This window comes from Penaeus japonicus, unplaced genomic scaffold (assembly GCF_977035675.1).
Source record: "Penaeus japonicus unplaced genomic scaffold, GWHDUDI00000001_assembly GWHDUDI00000011, whole genome shotgun sequence".
Classification (NCBI taxonomy): domain Eukaryota; kingdom Metazoa; phylum Arthropoda; class Malacostraca; order Decapoda; family Penaeidae; genus Penaeus; species Penaeus japonicus.
The window spans coordinates 28,249,126-28,271,996 of record NW_028234413.1 but is presented as its reverse complement, the minus strand read 5'-3'; the positions used below and the strand labels follow the sequence as shown (position 1 = coordinate 28,271,996).

Here is a 22,871-nt window from a genome sequence, read left to right as displayed (position 1 = left end):
TCTTTGACCCGTTAATTTCACGCGAGACCTCTCGCCAGACAAAAACAATATATATCAGGTCATATTACCTTGTAATTATGAGTTGGGATGGCTGCCTCCCCCCAGCACGTGACCCCAGCAACAAAACCCGGCACCGTGACCTCACCGCGAACTTGCATTTTGATCCTCAATCGGTATTGACCTTTTGGCTTCTTCCTTTGCTATCGAATTGTATGAAAAGGGTTGATGTTTAGATCAGCTTGTAATCAGCCATGCCGACAGTCGCGAACACACGTGACTTACCAGCCCTAGCTCTGTAAGAAAGAATACATTAAAAAGCTATTTATCCAGACATTTTCAACAGTATCGGAAGTTGCGGTTATAAAAAAAGCTTCATAACGCTCATAAGTGGAGTCGTTGCATGTAATGGAGTAATTGATCCTGCAAATGCTTTGATCGTGATGGTCGGGATTTATCCATTTCTGTCACTCGCGATTCCATTCGTGGCTTCGTTCTCGGATTTATGCGTCCGGGATGTACCTTTTTTATTGTATTATTTTGAAAGGTTTGTTGTGTATTTCGTCTTTTTATTCAACTTCTCTGAATGGGGACGTTACACTTGGAGTATCGAAACTGTTTACGCAAATTCCGAATATGGGAAATCGGTTTTTATGAGGTTTGGAGCGACGGGTATATAGACGTAAATGGTTTGGTTTGCGTGTTGCTGCTGTCCACGTTTAAATCTTTTTCTCTTTTGCATATGTGTGTGTGTGTGTGTGTGTGTGTGTGTGTGTGTGTGTGTGTGTGTGTGTGTGTGTGTGTGTGTGTGTGTGTGTGTGTGTGTGTGTGTGTTTAGAATACAGGGGAGAGAGAGGGCCTGTGAGGAAGAGAGTGAGAGAACGGGGCGACAAAAAGGGAGATGAACGGAGAGACAGGGAGAGAGGGAGGGATAAAAAAATGAGAGACAGCAAAAACAAGAGATAAAAGGATAGATAGAGAGAAAAAAGGATACAGAAAAATAGAAAGAGAAGGACGGCACATAGACAAAGGGAGAGGGAGCAAGAGCAGAAGGAGCATCATGGTCCAGGCAGGTTGGCGATATGAGCGCGCGATGGTGGCAGTGCCCGGGTGTCGCTGGTTGCCCGTCTAGACTGGTATCGATTTTACTCGAAGCGTACTTGTACGGCGGTGTGTGGCAGCATCTGTGCTGTGGGTGTGGGGGCAGGTGCTCAGAGGTGTAGAGCCAGGGTGGGGGTTTAGGGGGTGTGGGGAAAAGTGTTTGTGGGTGTAGAGCAAGGGCAGGAGGCTGCTGCTCACGGACATAGAGTAAGTGTGGGGCTGGGGGGCAGATAATCAGGATATAGAGCAAGCATGGAGATGTGGGGGCAGTTTATCAGGATATAGAGCAAAGTTAGGGGGTGTGGAGGCAGGTGTTCACGGGTGTATAGCAAGGATAGATGGATATGTTGATGGGTAGTTGAGGCAGATTTCAGCGGTTTCATATTTCAATAAACTTCTTGTGTGTGTTTGATTATTCTACAGAGGTGAGCTATATATAATGCAATTACCTTGCTTAGATATATCATCTATTATTTAATCAGGTTAGATATATCATATGATATTTAATCAGAATAACAGCACGCTAACTAATTTGAATGTTTCTCGCTACTGTAGAGTTGATGGGTTACAGGTGTGTCCTTCCGGTTGCAGGCAGAAGTCGTGTTGTAGATGCTTATTATATCTGTTAGACGATGGTATATATGAGTGTGTCGTTTACTCTCACTTTATTAAAGAAGCTTTGATGTGGAAGATGGAAGCAAATGATACAATACAGGAATAAAATAAATATAAGTAGTTGACGAGAGGGGAGAAGGCATAAACTGGAAAATAAGTCCCTCGAAAGTCGAAGATTTTCCCAGGAACGGAAAACCTTTGAAATATGGCGAGGAACGGAAAGAAGTCACTTTCAAAACGTCGGGAATAAACATGTTCGTTCAGATTGCGAGAAAGGGCGCTTCCAGTTGGACAAGGTGGAGTCATTTATTAGCCTGCGTCCCATCAATAGCGCTCTCAGGAACCAATCAGTGAGTTGCGGCTCTCGACGCAAGACTAGATCGTTGTCAGGAGAGCCACATGTCTTTGGACTGGCCTCTTCGTCCTCGTGAATTCTCGTCTCCAGTTTTAATTCACTCCTCGGCGCTCTGGTGGAGGGTTGATACGGCCTTCCCTTCTAGCAGCGATAAGCCTTTTCTTTGTTGTTGAATTATCTGTCTTCTGTCCCTTTTCGGTGACGATATCTAGCAACAGAGTTGAAGTGAATGTCCTCTTCACTTTTAAGAAAATATCATTCGACAGAAAAACAAGGAATTTAAAGAAATGTAAGCAAAGAAAGTAAACACATTCGTAGTCATAAACACAGACACTTTTCGTCCCCGAACCGAGATTTCCTCTGGTCTGGAGGGAGCGTTTTTGCGGCGTCTGCAGAGCGAGCTGCTTTCTGCACACCGAGATACACTGTCGACGTAGCTCCAGTTTTATTTCAGGTTATTACTCCCTTGGACCTTTGTGCTGATTTCCGGTGCCTTGCCTTGCTCGCTCGTGGGTGGAAGACCTGCTTTCTTTGTTGTTTTTGATGTTTTTATTTTGATTTGTGAAGTTTTTGTTATAATGATAATGATGATGATAATAATAGTAATGATTATCATTTTTATAATGTTGAGGATAATGATGTTTGTTCTCCCTATTGCAGCTCTATTCATTGTAATAGTTCTCACTCTTGATATTATAATAATGATGATAATGATAGTTGTATGATTATTACTATTGTTATTGGGGTTGTTCTTTTTAGTTGTAATTGAAATGTGAGCGCAGTAGAATGAAAGCACCACATAAAATATACATAACATAAGATGTATAGATGCAATGATTAAATGGGCGAATTTTGAACAGTCAGTTGTATTTTCTACGATACCGATTTCTGTTTTAATTTTTATTTAAAATTATATATTTATCCTGAGTCTATCATATAAAGTGCGCCTTATCCTTTTCTGAAATTTGCAACAACACGAGGGACATGTCAAGATAGTTTACATTGAGATTGATAAACTGAGAGAGAGAGAGACACAGACAGACAGACAGACATTCAGACATTCATTCAGGCTAACAAAGACGGAGAGAAAGTGCCTGGAGGAAAGAGGCAGTGGAAGAAAAAGGAGAGAAAGGGGGAGAGGGACGTCGAGCTCTCTAACCGAATTCTTGTGCGTTGCAGGTGCTGGATAAGGATCGGGAAGGACTGTCCCGGATGAAGAAAGTCGTCAAGAGCCTGGGAGCGAATGGCCAAGGTAATGTTGCGTAATGCTTTGTGATGTTGCCTTTATGTCACATTTTGGGGCGTAGTGTCTTGTTATGGATGAATAATACAACATGCGGTTATATGTACATCATCATATAGCACGGCGTAGTAGGATATAACTTGTAATGATAAGGTGTAACGTAACGTAGGATTTAATTTGATAGAGCACATAACATAGTATTTCACGACGGAAGTAGTCCAGATCGGCCGGCTGGTGAATTAGCATATTCCCGTGGGTCGTTTAAGGCTACGTATCTCATCACACGCTATGGATCCTTTTCGTTCTCCTTCGCCTCATCCCTCTTCTCCTTTCTGTCACGCCGCTTCTTCTGCTTCTTCTTTTTCCTTCTTCTTTTTCTTTTCTTCATCTTTATTTTCTTCATCTTTATTTTATTTTATTTTTCTTCTTCTTCTTCTTCTCATTATTATTATTATTGTTGTTATTATTATTATTCCTCCACCTCCTCCTTCTCCTCTTCCTCCTCCACCACCTCTTCCTCCTCCTCCTCCTCCTCCTCCTCCTCCTCCTCCTCCTCCTCCTCCTCCTCCTCCTCCTCCTCCTCCTCCTCCTCCTCCTCCTCCTCCTCCTCCTCCTCCTCCTCCTCCTCCTCCTCCTCCTCCTCTACCCTCCCCTTCCTCCTCCACCCTCCCCCACCTCTTCCACCTCCTCCTCGCCCTCTACCTCCACCTCCTCCTCGTCCTCCTCCTTCTCCTCCTCGTCCTCCTCCTCCTCCATTACTTATTCTTCTTTTTCCCCCATTTCCCACAGATACACCACAATATCACAACGCTACCCGTGTTCTCTTTCGTTTCATAGCATCACCATCACTTCTATTAAAAAAAAAAAAAAATACTGTAGATAGTAAGCCCATACACGGCCATACGAAGTTAGGAGTCCTCACACTCTTAGTTATCCTTTGCAGCTTACGTGGGCTCCGAGGTAGACATGAGCGACGCCCTCAAGCGGCTGGGCGAGATCGGAGGGCGGCCCGAGGACAAGAACCTGAGCGAGGCCTTCCACAAGTTCGCGGTCGTCATCAGGGAACATTCTCAGCTCCTGCAACAGCTGGTAAGTGAGGGGTGTTGGGAACAATTTGTTTTTGTTGTTATGGTTATGTATTTTGTGTGTTTATTAATTGTTGTTATTGTTATGGTATTTTTTTATTTGTTTGCTTTTTGTATGTTTTTTTTATATATTTATTTGTATATGTGTGTGTGTGCATGTGTTTGTTTGTTTGTTTGCTGATGTGTGTTTGTGAATGTATGTTTTGCCTGTTTGTGGATTTGGTTATTTTTCTCTCACCCAATCAACTTGTCTGTCTGTCTAGCAATCTATCTATCAGTCTTTCTGTCTATCTATCTATGTATCTATCTATGTTTCTATCTATCTATCTATCTCATTCCTCTCCACTGTCTTCTCCTTTCCCAATAGTGTGTGTTTGTTTGTGCATATATGTGTTTGACTATATTTGTGAAAGTATGAAATTGGTATTTTTTCAGAATTTGATCCATTTCAGTTCTGTCTACTGTCTCTTCTCTCATCTCTTTTTTCTGTTCTTCACCCAATTTACCCCTCTCTTTTTCCCCTCACTCTTTGCCTTCCCTATCTTACCCTTTCTTTACCTTCTCTCTCCTCCCTTTCCCTTATCTTACCCTCTCCTCCCCCCTCCGTCACCTTATCTTACCTTTCCTCCCCCCTCCGTCCCCATATCTTACCCTTTTCTCCCCCCCCCTTCCATCCCCTTCTCTTTCCCCTCCCTTTCCCACCCTTCCCTTCTCTCTTAATTCTCCATCACTCACCTTCCCTTTGGTCTTTGCAGATCATCAATCAGCGCAACAATTTGCTCCACCCTCTCGATGGTGTTCTGAAGGGTGACCTCAAGGGCGTGAAGGGCGATTTGAAGCAGCCCTTTGATAAAGCAGCCAAAGTTTACGATGCAAAATTCGCGAAAATAGAGAAGGACAAAAAAGCACAGGTGAGTTGTATGAACTGTTAGATATATGTATATGTATAATGTTTTATTGAATTATTTTGGTGTCACTGGAAGTAATTTGTATGCATAATGGTATTTGTGAAATTGATTCATTAACCATAGGGAATATTCATTTTATGAATCAATATTTTTTAGCTGGACCAGTAGAGAGATTTATATGGGATTAAGCTTTGTTTATCAGAGTCTTTGGCTAATTTAGTCACTTTATTTTACCCCTTTGACTGCTCTTCTTTGTGATATGGTGCATCTATTAAAGTGCAGTATCATGTATGCGGATATGATAGAACAGATTAAAATCTTCATGCAATATATTTTAGACTTGCAATTTTTATATTCAATTCAGCTGTGTGAAAACATTTTCCATTTTCCATTTGGAATTATATATTAAAAATGGATATCAGAGTTCAAAGGGCTTTAATTTCAGTGTCATTTTTCATGGTGGAAATTACAACTGAATGAATCACAGAGAAACTATTGGCATGTTTTTCTTTCTATTTGCATATATATGTATTCCCTTTTGATGATAATGCACTTTTGCACCAATTGAGGGCAATTAGGTGATTAATATTTTATGGTCTTCAGGCAAAAGAAGCAGGATTCTTCAAAGTAGAAGTCGATGCAGCAGAAGTTGCTGAAGAGATGAGTAAAGAAAGAAAGATGTTTCAGCTTCAGATGTGTGATGTAAGTAATAAAGTAGAGTACAATAGTTATGTTGATGTTTGGAAAAGGAACTTTGCTTTTAAACTGTAGATATCACATATTTCTCCAACTGTTACATTTATATTCCATATCTTAATGTTATTTTATTTTATTTCAGTACTTAATAAAAGTCAATGAGATCAAAACAAAGAAAGGAGTTGATTTCTTACAAAAGTTGGTGGAGTACTACCATGCTTATTGCAAGTAAGTTGAGGAGCAAGATAGTTATTATTAGAAAAGGAAACCCTTTTTTTAAATGATTTGCTGTTTTTATATTATAACCAATACTTACTATGCCAGTGATATTGACTGGTGAAAAAGGGCTTAGATTTTCTTTATTGTTAAAGCTTATCAAACTCAGATAGATAGGAAATCCACCTGCCATTTGATATAATAATGATTTAATTTAAGTTGGCATACCACAAAAAGTAATCTTTTCAATTTGGTTTCTGTGATATTTTTGGTGATAATGATAATGCCTTTGGATAAAGTCTATGACAAACTTTTCAGATACTTTGAAGAGGGAATGAAGACATGGGCACACTTTGGCACTTATGTAACAGAGCTGAGTGAAAAACTGCGTGATGTAAGACACAGACAAGAAGAGGAACGGAGGCGTCTCCTTGCAACTAGGAAGATTATCAGTAGTTCCCTTTCAGCAGAAGCTAAAACAGAGGTAAATAAGTTTTCCATTCAAATATTTATTCCCCTCTAAAACTAAAGTGAATAAAGCAGAACCATAAATTTGCATGTTAGATGTCTTAGTAATTTATTGAAGGTTTTGTTCATCATCAAAGATACTCTCTATATAATTCAGATTTGTAGAGATGTGGTATGAGATTACCAAATGCACTTTCTAGGAGGGTTGTTACAAGAATAAACATCTTACACTAATTGCCTTTGTTGGTGTAGCTGCTTAATGTTTATAATAAGAATATCTCTGATAGTGTCATGCCAAGATGAAGTATACATTTCTAAGATGAATTATTTGATTTAAATAATATGCTAAATAGTATTGTATAGTGATTTTGTTTTGCAAGCACTTTTTAATAATAATTTACTGGATTCCTCACAAGAGAATCTTTACAAGGGAACATCTCTGTAGTCTCCTTTCACAGTTGTGCATGTTTTCTCTAAAAGAAGATAGTCTATAAGCCAGGGTTTACAAAATGATATTTATTTTCTATTACTAAAGGAGATAGAAAAAAATACTCAGCAAGACTGTAAAACAACAGTGATGACATGCAATGGAATGATTGAAAGGAGATTCAGTGGCATAGAAAATTATCTTTTTTTTTTTTTAGAAATCTACTTTCATAAACATTATTATTTTCTTTTGCCAACCTGCAGCATATGATGGTAAGTTAAAACCCCAGAACTAATGGTTTTGGCAGGAATTTTCTTGCTGTATATGTTATTGAGCTTGTGTGATTAACAGGTTTAGAAATCACAAAGACTGTTAATTAGTTACAACTGCAAGTGCAAATTTTAGAGAATTCTATATGAGCCTTATGATTTGGAGATTACTAGAATGAAACAATAAATTAAACTCATCAGAAATGTCATGTTGACTTTAATTATAACATTTAAAAGTTGATGAGAGAATATTTTTAATTTTTTTTATTTATCTTTATCAAGTAATCTTGCTTTATGAATTCAGGGACTTTTCTTTTATCTACAATCATTACCATGTTATCGCAAATGATAAGCACCAGTAATATTATAAAATGAAAAATATAATTTCGCTTAAATATAAATTCCAGAAATGAGAGAAAATTTTGTGATATGATTTAGAACAGGTTGTTAGAACTTGCTTTAATGAAAGACTTCCCTTAATGCAGGCTACAAACTTAAAATGAAACATATCAAGTTAAATTATCTGTTTTACTAAATATCCTAAAAGTTATTAGTCACATATGTATGATGCATGTCAGGTAAAGTTTTATGTAAATAAAATATATGTTTTATAGAGAATATGTTTATATGTCATTCACGGTAAGTAGTAGTTTGAAAATCACACTAGACTATATTCTCAACAATTTGAAGAAATATGTTTTATGGTTTGACTGTAGATAGTTAAGCACATTTTTAAGCTGCATTTATTGATAGTGTTTGAATGATTTTGTCACTTTTGCTATTTGTTTTTTAGCAGTTATATAATTGCCTCTCCTCTTCTGTTAGCAACAAAATGGCCTAATAATACCAAATCTGCCTTGATCCAGTTTAAGTCAACCAGAATCAGCCCAAAGCAACACATTCCAACCACTGGTTGCCCCCTTTACTTGTACAGTTCTGTGGAAAAACTTCAGTGTATATAGTATTGGATATATTTCAGTCTAGATAGTAGTACGTATGAACAGCTTATCCCTCATAAATTGTATATAATACTTACTCAAAATGAGCACATTTTGAATTATGTGTTGTTGTATAAGTGCTTTGATGTAATAGCATAATTACTTTAATGATTTGCTGTCAGATTTTCCAGAATTCCCTGTAGGTACTAAAGAACTTGGGAGTAGAGTTTGATTGATTGTATGATTAGGAAGGGAAGTTTTGCTGCCATTGTCTGTGTGGTGAATTTAGATTATAGCAAGGTAGATACTAGATGAGAGAGAGTTCAGGTGACAATTAGTTTGTCCTTAGTTTTTGTTACTGGGTTTAAGCCTTTATTTGAAGATAGCACTCTGACTTCCCTATGAAAATTGTATATGGGAAAATTTGTGACTACTAATTACAAATAACTCATATTATTCATGTAGCTACATATAAACTTTAGTGGGATACCAGTACACATGGATTTTACATGGATCATATGTGATTGGTATTTTTCTATACAATTATTTCTTCAGTGCTGTGCGATGATATGTAGAATATCATTCACAAAAAAATTCAAGTGTTTCTAAGATATGAAAATCATTTTTTCAGGTTGGAGTTGCACCACCAGGGTATTCTTTGCATCAGAAGCAGGGTAACAAAATTCATGGCACAAATAAGATTGGTTATTTGTACAAAAAATCTGAAGGTGTGTATATTATGGTTCTTGGAATCGATTTTGTCTCAATATTTCCAAAGAACTGATTGAATACTTATCTGCAGATTTTAAGTCACCCATGGTGATTAGTTTGTAATGGAATGAAATCATCTTTATTCAGAAAGAAACAATTAGATTTTTCCCATCACCACAAAATTATTAATTCGTTCACAGGGAAAATGCGCAAAGTGTGGCAGAAGAGGCGTTGTGAAGTGCGTGATAGTATGCTTTGCATCTACCATTCAGATGAAACCAAACCACCTGTTACTGTACCTCTGCTCACATGCCAAGTCAAGGCTAGCATGGATGACCGCAAATGTTTTGATCTAGTATCCTGTAAGTCAAAATGTTTTATCTGAAGTACATATTCCTTATGGTTATTATGTGTCTTAATTTGCAGCACTGATAGAAAATTGAACCTAGTTGCAAAAATTTTGTACTTTATAGACATTTAATAATTATTCCAGATAACCGGACATACCATCTCATGGGGGAAGATGAAGTAGAGGCAAGTGCCTGGATGTCAGTTCTTCTCAACAGTAAAGAGGGTAAGTTTCTCTTTCTTAGATTTTACCTTGAATATCTCTTCTGCAATATTATGCAAAGAAATGCCTTAATGATGTACAACATTTTTTTTTTTTAATTACTTCTATGTAAGCAATATACCTTTTTCTAACTCATAAAATTTATTATTTTTATTTATATTTTATAGGTGCTCTGCAGAAAGCTTTGTGTGATGATACTCCAGGACCATCCCCAGCAGATTCAGGCTTCCGAGAACTGCAACAGCGGATTATATCTTATGTTAGGGGACTACCTGGAAACAATTTGTGCTGTGATTGCGGTGGAACCAATGGTTAGTGAAAAATAATTCAAAGCAATGAAAACTGATGTACATGTATCTGTATCTTTTCATATTTCAATAGTATTATTTGTACATGGAAATAAGATGATGATGTATATTCTCAACAATTTGAAGAAATATGTTTTATGGTTTGACTGTAGATAGTTAAGCACATTTTTAAGCTGCATTTATTGATAGTGTTTGAATGATTTTGTCACTTTTGCTATTTGTTTTTTAGCAGTTATATAATTGCCTCTCCTCATCTGTTAGCAACAAAATGGCCTAATAATACCAAATCTGCCTTGATCCAGTTTAAGTCAACCAGAATCAGCCCAAAGCAACACATTCCAACCACTGGTTGCCCCCTTTACTTGTACAGTTCTGTGGAAAAACTTCAGTGTATATAGTATTGGATATATTTCAGTCTAGATAGTAGTACGTATGAACAGCTTATCCCTCATAAATTGTATATAATACTCAAAATGAGCACATTTTGAATTATGTGTTGTTGTATAAGTGCTTTGATGTAATAGCATAATTACTTTAATGATTTGCTGTCAGATTTTCCAGAATTCCCTGTAGGTACTAAAGAACTTGGGAGTAGAGTTTGATTGATTGTATGATTAGGAAGGGAAGTTTTGCTGCCATTGTCTGTGTGGTGAATTTAGATTATAGCAAGGTAGATACTAGATGAGAGAGAGTTCAGGTGACAATTAGTTTGTCCTTAGTTTTTGTTACTGGGTTTAAGCCTTTATTTGAAGATAGCACTCTGACTTCCCTATGAAAATTGTATATGGGAAAATTTGTGACTACTAATTACAAATAACTCATATTATTCATGTAGCTACATATAAACTTTTGTGGGATACCAGTACACATGGATTTTACATGGATCATATGTGATTGGTATTTTTCTATACAATTATTTCTTCAGTGCTGTGCGATGATATGTAGAATATCATTCACAAAAAAAAATTCACAAAAGTGTTTCTAAGATATGAAAATCATTTTTTCAGGTTGGAGTTGCACCACCAGGGTATTCTTTGCATCAGAAGCAGGGTAACAAAATTCATGGCACAAATAAGATTGGTTATTTGTACAAAAAATCTGAAGGTGTGTATATTATGGTTCATGGAATCGATTTTGTCTCAATATTTCCAAAGAACTGATTGAATACTTATCTGCAGATTTTAAGTCACCCATGGTGATTAGTTTGTGATGGAATGAAATCATCTTTATTCAGAAAGAAACAATTAGATTTTTCCCATCACCACAAAATTATTAATTCGTTCACAGGGAAAATGCGCAAAGTGTGGCAGAAGAGGCGTTGTGAAGTGCGTGATAGTATGCTTTGCATCTACCATTCAGATGAAACCAAACCACCTGTTACTGTACCTCTGCTCACATGCCAAGTCAAGGCTAGCATGGATGACCGCAAATGTTTTGATCTGGTATCCTGTAAGTCAAAATGTTTTATCTGAAGTACATATTCCTTATGGTTATTATGTGTCTTAATTTGCAGCACTGATAGAAAATTGAACCTAGTTGCAAAAATTTTGTACTTTATAGACATTTAATAATTATTCCAGATAACCGGACATACCATCTCATGGGGGAAGATGAAGTAGAGGCAAGTGCTTGGATGTCAGTTCTTCTCAACAGTAAAGAGGGTAAGTTTCTCTTTCTTAGATTTTACCTTGAATGTCTCTTCTGCAATATTATGCAAAGAAATGCCTTAATGATGTACAACATTTCTTTTTGTAATTACTTCTATGTAAGCAATATACCTTTTTCTAACTCATAAAATTTATTATTTTTATTTATATTTTATAGGTGCTCTGCAGAAAGCTTTGTGTGATGATACTCCAGGACCATCCCCAGCAGATTCAGGCTTCCGAGAACTGCAACAGCGGATTATATCTTATGTTAGGGGACTACCTGGAAACAATTTGTGCTGTGATTGCGGTGGAACCAATGGTTAGTGAAAAATAATTCAAAGCAATGAAAACTGATGTACATGTATCTGTATCTTTTCATATTTCAATAGTATTATTTGTACATGGAAATAAGATGATGATGTATATTCTCAACAGATGTCACCTGGCTTTCTACAAACTATGGCATTATGGTCTGCATTGAATGCTCTGGGATTCATCGAGACCTTGGAGTGCACGTTTCTAGAATACAGAGCTTAACCCTAGATAAGGTAAAATCATTATTTTACTTTTTCTTTTAATCATCATTCTACATTTCCAATTAATGTATATGCTATTTTACTGCATATAGGTTCTTTCTTTCTTTCTCTCTCTCTTTTTTTTTCTTTTTTTCTTTTTTGACTTAACATATAATTCAATCACACGTTGCATAAAGTAATCATATCTTTAAACACTTTAACCCTACTGTGGCAGGTATATTTCATTGGTTGGGATAACTTTAATAGAGCATTTTTCATTTTATTGAAATAACTCTATTTATTCCTTCAGTTCTGTAACTAGGGCATCATACCCTTTACTGATTAGTATTGCAGTGCTGTATAACATAGATTGACTTGTACATCATACCATAAATCTAGAAAATAATAGAAAACAAAAAGAATATCTAAAGATGCCTACCCCAGGCTCTATATTTTATGATGTTGCACAGGGGTTAAATGTAATATTATTTGAGGTTCTGCTACAGATCTACTGTGAATATGTTTTGGACCATAAAACAAGTTAAGGGAAAAAAACAGTTTCCAGCCACATCAAATGGAATTGGATTCTTCACTTTGTATCATACATCTACTTCATCATTAACAAAATATTAATCATGCTTCCAGGTGGGGACAGCACAGTTACTGCTTGCTCGACACATGACAAACAACTCATTCAATGAAGTGACAGAGGCTACATCACCAAGAAAGCCAGAACCCACAAGCACTATGTAAGTTGCATTTAAAACATTCTTATGCTATAAATTGCTTCAATTTTTTCATCATTATTTTTCCCCTCGTATCAGTTAGTTAAGATAAGAGTAATTGCAAATTGTAGGACATTTTCTAAAGGTGAATTTTGTATGTAATAAGTCTTTTGTGCATCACCTTTTGTTTTGTATAAACTGCTATGTATTGTGATTGTTAGTTGATGTCTCAGTTTGTTTTAATTGTTAACACTGTACATATGTGAATAATGATTTTAAAAAGTGAATCATCCCAGAAAAAGAACTAACTCACAGCATCAGAAATCACATTGAGCTGAGTTGGAAAAAATCACAAACATTATTGAGCAAAACTGGAACATTTAGAATTACCCTGTGTGGATCTTTATGATCCCTTTGACAATTAAAACTCTTTTTATTCAGTGACTCACGAGAAGATTGGCTAAGAAGGTGGTGAGTACGGCACTCACTCTCAGCCGTGTCTCTGGGCAGGAGTAGGAATCAGAGGCAGATAATTTTCTGATAAGCATTTGATGCAGTTATCACTTTATACATAACCTATTTGATAATGTCATTATATAAAAATATTTATATAATTGTTAAGATTTTATCTTGGTTTCAAGTGTTCTTCAACAGACATTTTTTGTTCATCTAAATGCACGCCAGTAATGTACAAATTATGATCACATTCAGTGTTTTTGTAATTGATCTGCTTCTGAGACCCTTGTATCTGCTCTCTAAGTGTTCTGCTGGTCACTCTGAGCATTGTAGATTTTGCATGAAAGTAAGGAAACTTTTCAGATAGGAAAATTATGTAAACTTATTTGTTTATGTGAATGTGTTCTTTATTTTTTACACTTCCATGTAAAATAAGAGTTTACCAATGCTTCCAGAGTGACTATAGAGACAACTTGGTGCTGAAACGTTATTAAAAGCCATTTTAATTCCTTTGTTCTTATGGACTTTTAGTAGTAAATGTTAAGCTTAAGAAAACTGTAGAGTAAGTTCTGCAATAATCATTTACCTTCTTTTTTTCATTATGTATTTAACGTTCTTTATTTTTTAGTTAAGCATGTTTCTTTATAGGGAATAGATATAGTCATTGTTTTAAATATATTGTTTTGTGCTGATTTCGTTCATGCATCGTTAAATGGCCATAGATACCAGGAGTATGTTTTTCCTGTTAAGTATGTCATAAAGATAATCTTGAATGTGTCAGGGATATCTTTTGAGTAACACAATGAAGACAAGCCATTCATTTGCTAGTGTAGGTAATAATGAAGATTGAGCATATGTAGTAGATTACAATGTATGTTGTATTTTTCATATATTTGTCTTTTGACTATGTTTGTTAATTTTGTTTTAACATTGTTGAAGGATTGTCATGGATGCTTTGTGAAAAATTCAGTCAAAATTTTGTCACAAAATACAAAAATCAAATCAGAGGAACATAAATGTATTCAAAATGTGAGGATTTTTATTGATAGAAGGCTAGTGTATATATGTGTTTTCTTTATACTACATATAAACACACAGGTCATATATTTACAAGACTGAAATTTCAGGGACGAGAGAAGGGAATTCATCCAGTCCAAATATGTGAGGAGGGCTTTTGTCCAACCAACCACAGAGAACCCTGAGGATCTTTTGGGACAGTTGCGAGAAGTGATTGATAAAAATGACCTATGTGGCCTCCTTCGTGTATACTTCCAGGTATGTAGGTATTTTATGTATGAACTTTGACATGCCAAGAGCTCTTCCCATGTAGACAAGAAGGTCATTTAAGCTAACAAAATTATTTATAAAAAATATTTCTATGTATTTATTTATATTTTGTTCCAGGGTGCTGATTTAGGACTGCCATTATCACCATTGGGGGAATGTGCTCTTCATGTAGCCATATATCAAGAAAATGGTGCCTCACTTCCCCTGGTAGATTTCCTGGTGCAGAATAGTCATTCTCTGGATCGTCAGACTAAGGAAGGAAATACTCCCTTACATTACTGTGTCATCTACAATAAACCAGAGTGTATGCGACTGTTGCTCAGAGTTGGTGCCAATCCTAGTATAGAGAATAACAATGGCAAAAATCCACAAGATATTGCTAATGAGCGCAACTGCAGGCTCATGGCAGATATGGTAAGAAGCTTTATTAGGGGAGAGGGTAGGGAAGGGAAATGAAGAGAGACCAAATTTGTCTAAAACTGGTTATATCTTTAGACATCAGTCAATCTATCATAACCATAATCTCCATTATGTATTATTATTTTTTTTATATTATTATTTCTATTATTCATGTTAGTTTACCCACAAGTATTATTTGTATTTATATTTTTCAGAATGTTTTTATTTGCTCTGACATAATTCTTATTTTTCCTGTTTAGTAAGAAGTACTCAAGTAGTTATGTAGATTTGTGTTTTTATATGCCAGGGTGAAGATTTGTGGTAATAATATGATCTCTCTACCTCTTTAGCTCAGTCAGGCTCAACAGCAGAAAAAGACAATGTTTGAAAATGTGGAATATGAATGGAATCTCTCAGATGACAACTTGACAGACGTCTCAGATGATGATGAAAACTTTAAAGTAAGTTCATGAAACATTTTATATCTACTCTGATATGTATGATATTTTTTTTCTTGTACAAGAAAATATTGGTATGGTGGATTCCTTTTTTTTCTGTTCCTTATGTCATTTATACAACTTATATTTACGCTTCACATCGTTTACCAGCAGAATGGAATGTCAACTCCTGAGAAGAAAACAAGAGTAAGACCATACAGCACACCAGGCTCAGGCTCTCCCGGTTGCCCACGAAGTGCTGACCAATGTGGCCTGGGGGATCACCGTGGCTTAGGGGATTACAGAGGCAGTGAGCATCGAACTTCGTCCTCCCGCTGGAGAGCTCAGCCGCCTCTGCCACCTCCAGTGACCAGTAAACCTATATGTTAGTACTCTCTGAATTTGACCTTGGTTTCACCTCTGGAATACTATCTTTTTTACAGTGTGACCTTTCTTTTGTGCCTATTTTCAGGTTCTATAAACAGAAATTAAATTGGAGAATTAAGCCATAACATATGATACCCTTCAAATATTTTCTTAAAATAAATATGTTCTATTGAACACATAGGGCCAGAATATGTGTCATGCTGGATTGCCACCGCTTAATGACAGTGTAGTGGTTTCTTGTCATATAGATGGTGCAGGACCCAAAGTTTGATTACAAGACAGACTCTATTTGTTATATTTTATTACTTGAAAGGATGGAAGTTTTTATCTTGATGTCGTGTCTTACACTTGTGATATCAGTGTGCAGATATTTTTCCCCAGTTGTGGTCCATAACTTGTTCTAATCATGAAGTTGATTTACAATCATTGACTAATAAAGATCTCAAGTTGTTAGATGCTTCTCTGATATAGATATGGAATAGGATGTCCCATATATGACAAGTTATGTGCTACATCATGTTTATCTGTTGCTTATCTTGTATTGCAATAGTACATTCTAAAAACTGTGTTTTTTCAATATTACTGATTTCACCACACATAATTATCATCAAATAGACTGAAACTCTTTCTTAGGGTAAAATGATTGGTGTGCTTAGTTTTTTTTCTTTCTTTTTTTCTTTTTTTTACTGAACCTAAAAAGATATGAATATTATATAACAATAAATAAGATATATTTACTTGGCAATTTCAAGAGAAGACTTCATTGGATAATAAAACCTTATCTTTTTATACTTAAACCACTTAAGACTGTAAATTAAGTTAAAATCTAATATTTTAGAGAAAAACATTTCTGAGCATGATGCATTCTAATTAAGCTTTTCTTAATGATACTTTACATGTGTAGGATAAAAATTTAAAACTAAATATTGTAAAACATTTAAGAGGAATTATAACTGATATGGATACAATAGAGTAAATTAAGGATGTTTCAGGTTTTACAACACTTTAATGTATGGTTTCAGAATGCATGGTTGTTATTTTTTGCTGTCAATTATTGTTGAAACCACTGGGTTTGCATGGAATAATTCACAATTTTTCAGCTAAAGTGAATGTATAGGTCTTCTACATTTAAGGAGTGTTATCTTTGGAAAATTTACAGCATTCAAAAACTGAGCTATTATCAACCCCTCTTCCTTTACTAGTGCCTCTCAGTGGTAACCTGCCAGAGACTCTTCAGAAGCGGCCAGCACCTAAACCCCCCACTGGTGTATCCCACCCCTCATCCTTCTACTCCTCACGCTACTCAAGTCACTCCCGCACGCCCTCTGACCCTATGCTGGGACCCTCGCCTTACCACCCAGGGCTGCCTCACAACAACAACAACAACAACAGTGGAGGGGGTGGTAGCCTTGGGGGAATGGGGCACAAGAGGAGCCCGTCAACTGATTCTAGTAATAGTGTGTTCTACCCTCAACCTTCTTCTTCTTCCAACACCACCACTACTTCCTCTGGGGCTACACGCTTCCCTCTTTCACATAACTTGCCCCCTGAGGCTAAGTCAGGTGAGGGGACTGGGTGCTTCTCCTCTTTGGCTTCTTTCTCTCTGCATCGGCTTGGTAGCTTTTAGGCTTCGTCTGTCATAGTATTTAGAGAGGAAGTTTTTAAGATATGATTTGGTAGAAAAAAAAATTGTAAACAAAATTAAATGAGGTATATGTGTAAGTATATGCATGCACTGATTTATTTATTTATTATTTTTATTTTCTTTACTTATGTGGAGCATGTATGATTTCTGTAGGCACGTATCTTAATAATCATGTTTTCAGCCACATGGGAATTATTTGCTAATTTTTTATTGATATGATATATATTCAGCCATATATGTCTATTTTTGCGGGTAACTTAAGTTTCTATCTAGAATATTCTCAACTCATAGATGATAGGAGTACATGTATATATGTGCTGTCCAGTGTGATTTTCTTTTATTATTATTTTTCTTATACAGATGGCTCCACAAGGGTATAGTCACCAGGGAGTCAATTAGAAGGCCTATCTGATATCACCCATTTACCCTATTCCTTGAATTTTTGGATAAAAACTTTTTTTTCATTACTGGTGTTATTCTTACCTTTATGATTATACTGTTAGTGATGATAATAATAGAATATAAGAATAAAACTATTTTCCCCAAAAAAATTACTGGGACTGGATAAATAGTTGAGGTTAGGTAGGCATACTAATTGACTCCTTGGTAACTAAGTGTTTGTGGAACCATCTTTTGGGTTAGATTCTTAGAAATTGAAGGAAAGTATAGACTTAACATAGCAAAGGTGATAAAGTATAAACTGAATGAAATCAGTGCATAATTCATTTTCCTGAATTGCTTTGTATCAAACAGAATGAAAGTTTCAATAAGTATTTTTTATTTTCTGTTGACCAAAAATCTTCTTGGAAATTTTCAAGCATTTTTTTTCTCTTCAAATAGCACCTGTCAGACTGTTCTGTGAAAAAGTTATATAGACATTTATGGTCTATTACCTTCTCCCCAGATATACTGTAATTTCTTTCCATGTTCACTAGAAATGAAACCTAATTGATTATAGAAAATTGTTTATTATTTTAAACTAAAGAGTACTTAAGAAGTATGAGCAATAGCTTTTAATATTTGTGACTGAATGTTGATGTAAAGGGGTGCAATATCATGTTACTATTTGGTACTCCAGTGGAGTAGTTTAAGGGTACCATCAAACTTTTAATGGGCTGAAATTGCAATATTTAGGAATTTTGAGATATTTGCATTTTTTACATAATTTTGAAATGAAGTTTCTCCCATAAGTTATTATTTCAGTGGCTCATTATATGAGTATGTATGAGATGCCTAGATAGTGTTTCGTGAATTTACGCATTTGTGGAAATCCAATATATGATTTGAGTTAGCTTTAAATTTACGATTTTTCTAAATTTAGATTTATGTTTCCTAAATTGGCATAGGCTGTAGCAGATGTTGCATATGCTGCTTTAAAACAAAAAAACTTTTTGTGCCGTATGATAGTTCACGTTTACTTAAAAGGTAAATTTTTGGCTTTTCATTTTATGGTTTTCTTTTACCTATGCCTTTAAATATACTTCCTGTGTTCCTTTTTTTTTTTTTAAACCTTTCTGAATATGGTTTTCTTGCTTTATCATTGATGATCAGTATCTAATTTTCATCCCTCTATGAATTGATTATGGTTTTTCTCCTCCAGAAGATTCTCCTTTCCACCCTCTCTCTTGCCTGCCTTTCCCTCCCTCTTTCTCTCTCATTTCCCTCCCCCCCTCATTCCCTCCTTAGCTTCAACCTTTCCTCTTTACCTGCCTCTGATTATGCACTCTTGTTCTCTCTCTTCAAATCTTTTGCTGAATTCTACATGAATTTTCTTCTTTTCAATTATCCTGCCTGCATGACAAAGTATGTGTAATTGTAGTTCATATCTGGTTTTAAAATGCTCAACTGTATTTTTAAAGACTTCTAAGTGGCTATAGCTTTTTGCCTTTAATTATTGTTCTTATTGGAGAAATAATGTTGCATTTTATTGTAATAAAATCAGTATAATTTTTTGTATGAAGACTTGAATTTTTTAAATTTCAAAAAGTGTTTAAAATACATTTCTAACATAAAATATAAAAACATTCACTGGACAAAAATGGCTGGAAAGTTATATGTCTCAAAACTTACCATACATTTTTCTTTCAGGTAGTACAAGTGATGGCAGATTATTGGACACAGACACATCTCCTTCATCATCCCCTCAAGAGTCTCCAAACACTTTCATTAATGGAAGATCCACAGAATCTCTTTCTTCTCTTGTCTCAGATGATCCACGGCCTCCCCCAAGAAGGGTAAGTATAAGAATACTTCTTTATGCACCTACTGTATATGGTAGGTTGTCTGTGCAGGGAATGTGAAGACAGACGGAGTTTGTGAATTAGTAATTAAATGTTAATATGACTTTATATTTTACAGAGAATGGGTTCAGTGCGTCAGCGAAGATGTCAGGCACTTTATGACTGTGATGCAGATTTAGATGATGAGTTGAGCTTCACTGAGGGTGAGATAATAATTGTGTTGAAAGCAGAAACAGAAGATGGTGATTGGATGGAAGGCATGATAGAAGGGCAACCCAACCGACGAGGAAAAGTCCCCATAAATTTTGTTCACATGTTGACTGACTAGAACGAACTTACAGTGGAGCCATTTGTTTTATGGCCCATGGCTCAGAATCTGTGTAAGCTTGTGAAAAATTGTTTCAAGCCATAGCTCAAATGTTGATGAATATAATACTTGTGCACTTAAGGAACACTGTGAGGGAAAGGTAGTGACCACATTTGGTGCTGCAGGTATTCTCCATTCCGTGGACCGGTGCTTTTGACAACTGATCATAATAAGTGTGGACTTGGGAAAAGATGGACATCTTCCAGATTTGTTATAATTAATAATCTTCCATTTATAGTAAGATGATATGAGCCTTGATCTTCATATTTTTTTCTTACATAGTAATGGACATTGATTATTAAATGTATGTCAAAAGGCATGTCTTTATGCTCAGTGGCTGTACAGGATTTAATTCATCTGTTAGGTTTCTTTATTCTAACATGTTTTAGCACAAACGAAGGTTTTACCTACAACTATACATTAGATTTATGAACAATGTTTTATTAATAGTATTTCTTACTTGAACATGTGATTTAAGTATCTCAGTCTTTAAGGAACATTATTTTAGCATTCCAGGTCATGTCCTGTGTCACATTACTTTTCTAGTAGCATTTGTTTTTCCATTCCATGATTTTCAGTGTTAGAAGATAATGTACAAATAATTAGATAAGTGTATTATTATTATTATTTAAACCATAGAACTGCCACAGTGTTTTGAAAGGGTCTTTCATATGGGAGATCTTTTTCTTATTTTTATGAAGCACACAACTTCATCATATGGACTGTTTTATTGAAAACTGATGCATGTCAAGTTGCTAAAGCAAAATAATTTTCCAGGATTTAGAATAAGCAATCCAAGAACAGTTTGGAATCTCGACCTTGATTTTTGATGACTAAGGGACTTGAAAAGGGATCTGTAGACCTGAAGATTTTTGGACTAAAAGTTATGAGCCAGAATATGTGCTCATTGTATTCAAGTTATTAATACTGGTATATATTTAATTTCTCTCCTGTATTAACCATATGGCTGATGTATCTTTAATTTTGCCACTATTAACAATGGAAGGGATTTTTTTCCAATAAGTTGCTTGTTGAATTTAATGTTTATAGTTACATTCCTGAATACAAGATTACAAAACTCAGGTTTCAATGTTTGCTGAAAAAAAATCCTTCATTTTGAGCCATAATAGAGAGACCCTACCAATTCATCTCAAGGAAAAATAGTAGCCTGGTTAAGCTTTCTTTAGTTTACCACCAAATGGAGCAGACATATCTTCATTCATTTTTATTTGATTGAAGCACTTTTTATATTAAAAAGTGGGCAAAGAGAACTATATTAGGGGATGAAATTAAATCTTGGGTGTTTTCAAAATCATGTTTGATGTAGGTTTAAAAATTCATACCTTTTTCAGTTTGAGGTTATACATATATATGTGTATGTGTGGCTGTCTCTGTAGATGTGGGTGTATTGTGTTTGCAGATATGGGTTTGGCTGTATGTGTATGTGTGGGATTGTGTTTGTTCAGGCATGGCTGTAAGCATGCATATGCATGTGTGTGAGTGCTTGTTTACATGTGTGTATGCATATGGGTGCATCTTGTGTTTGCTGGGCATAAATGTGTGTGTGTGCGTGTGCGTGTGCGTGTGCGTGTGCGTGTGCGTGTGCATGTGCGTGTGCGTGTGCATGTGCGTGTGTGTGCGGTATATGCCGGTATATATATATATATATATTATATATATATATATATATATATATATATATATTATATTATATATATATATATATATATATATATATATATATATATATATATATATATATATATATATATATATATATATAGATATAGACATAGTGTATGTGTGTACGTGCATGTGCATGTGTGTGCGTGCACATGCGCATGTGCGTGTGTGCATGCGTGTACATGCACTTGCGCATGTGCATGTGCATGACCATGAGCGTGTGAATGTGAGTGTGCATGCGTGTGTGTATATGTAATGTATAGGTATTTGTACATGTATATGCATATGTAAACATACAAACTTAAATTTGTGTCTATAGTAAACCATTTGATATGAGAAGGGACATACTTACACATAAAAATGTCACAAAATGTCTTCCTTTTGAAAGGCTCCCCACACAGTCTACCACAAATGGTACAATGATGTATATATGAAGTAAATATATTATTGATTATATATGGGTGTTACTTCATATTGAATTTTAACTTAACTGTTATGAAAATAGTTTAGCAGAAATTCTAAAAGCCATTTACAAGATTTGGCCACCTTTTTAAGGTGTAAATTAATGTTTTAGAGTGCAAGGAAAACTCTGGTATCAGAAAATGTAAATAGTTTGGTAATATGATGTACAATGGTTATGAAAGAGTTTCCAAGAAATGATGCAGTCCTCATGTAAGATATTTTATGTAAATATATATATCGTGTGTATGTATATATATATATATATATAAGCATATATATATTTGCTTTTGTGGCAAGTACTGCACCCCTTTTAGTCTAGTTTCCAGAAGCCAGTGTCAGTCATGTAGATATAGTCTGTGAGTATATTTTAGCTTCATCTATAATTTGTAAATATATGATAGTCATTTGACAGATGAATATTTGGAATTTAGAAATGGGTTAGTGTGCCCCTTCTGGAAAATATATAATTGCTTTATGGTTTCTTATGAGTGGTGTTCAACTGAGAACATATACTGCTTTTATCGGAGTGTTATGTGGAAACTGTGTTAGTGAATTGTAACAAGGTGATCTTCAAGTCATTTCTATTTCATCTGTTGATATGCATGTTTTATAGACTGTTTTAAAGATACAATTTAATTTTCAATCTCTACATTAATGAAATATATGGAATTGTTGAATATATGCTATTTTATTTTGATTATAACATGATCA

At 35.3% G+C, this 22,871-nt stretch overlaps 1 protein-coding gene across 2 annotated transcripts in view; it reads left to right on the top strand.

Annotated features, from left to right (window-relative positions):
- Asap (ArfGAP domain of ASAP) overlaps nucleotides 1-22,871 on the top strand; it is a 185,260-nt gene extending 162,389 nt beyond the window's left edge. Inside the window, exons 2-21 of one of the 2 annotated variants that reach the window (XM_086541788.1) lie at nucleotides 3,248-3,320; nucleotides 4,255-4,400; nucleotides 5,152-5,307; nucleotides 5,908-6,006; nucleotides 6,143-6,228; nucleotides 6,535-6,700; nucleotides 8,950-9,046; nucleotides 9,230-9,391; nucleotides 9,523-9,603; nucleotides 9,768-9,911; nucleotides 11,993-12,105; nucleotides 12,718-12,821; nucleotides 13,239-13,268; nucleotides 14,381-14,528; nucleotides 14,658-14,954; nucleotides 15,290-15,400; nucleotides 15,548-15,761; nucleotides 16,966-17,325; nucleotides 19,497-19,642; nucleotides 19,767-21,538. In XM_086541788.1, coding sequence (XP_086397914.1) covers nucleotides 3,248-3,320; nucleotides 4,255-4,400; nucleotides 5,152-5,307; nucleotides 5,908-6,006; nucleotides 6,143-6,228; nucleotides 6,535-6,700; nucleotides 8,950-9,046; nucleotides 9,230-9,391; nucleotides 9,523-9,603; nucleotides 9,768-9,911; nucleotides 11,993-12,105; nucleotides 12,718-12,821; nucleotides 13,239-13,268; nucleotides 14,381-14,528; nucleotides 14,658-14,954; nucleotides 15,290-15,400; nucleotides 15,548-15,761; nucleotides 16,966-17,325; nucleotides 19,497-19,642; nucleotides 19,767-19,976 — 2,943 coding nt within the window. In that variant the 3' untranslated portion in view covers nucleotides 19,977-21,538. Of the gene's footprint in view, nucleotides 1-3,247; nucleotides 3,321-4,254; nucleotides 4,401-5,151; nucleotides 5,308-5,907; nucleotides 6,007-6,142; nucleotides 6,229-6,534; nucleotides 6,701-8,949; nucleotides 9,047-9,229; nucleotides 9,392-9,522; nucleotides 9,604-9,767; nucleotides 9,912-11,992; nucleotides 12,106-12,717; nucleotides 12,822-13,238; nucleotides 13,269-14,380; nucleotides 14,529-14,657; nucleotides 14,955-15,289; nucleotides 15,401-15,547; nucleotides 15,762-16,965; nucleotides 17,326-19,496; nucleotides 19,643-19,766 lie in introns of both variants that reach the window. The other variant, XM_086541790.1, reaches the window with a different exon arrangement.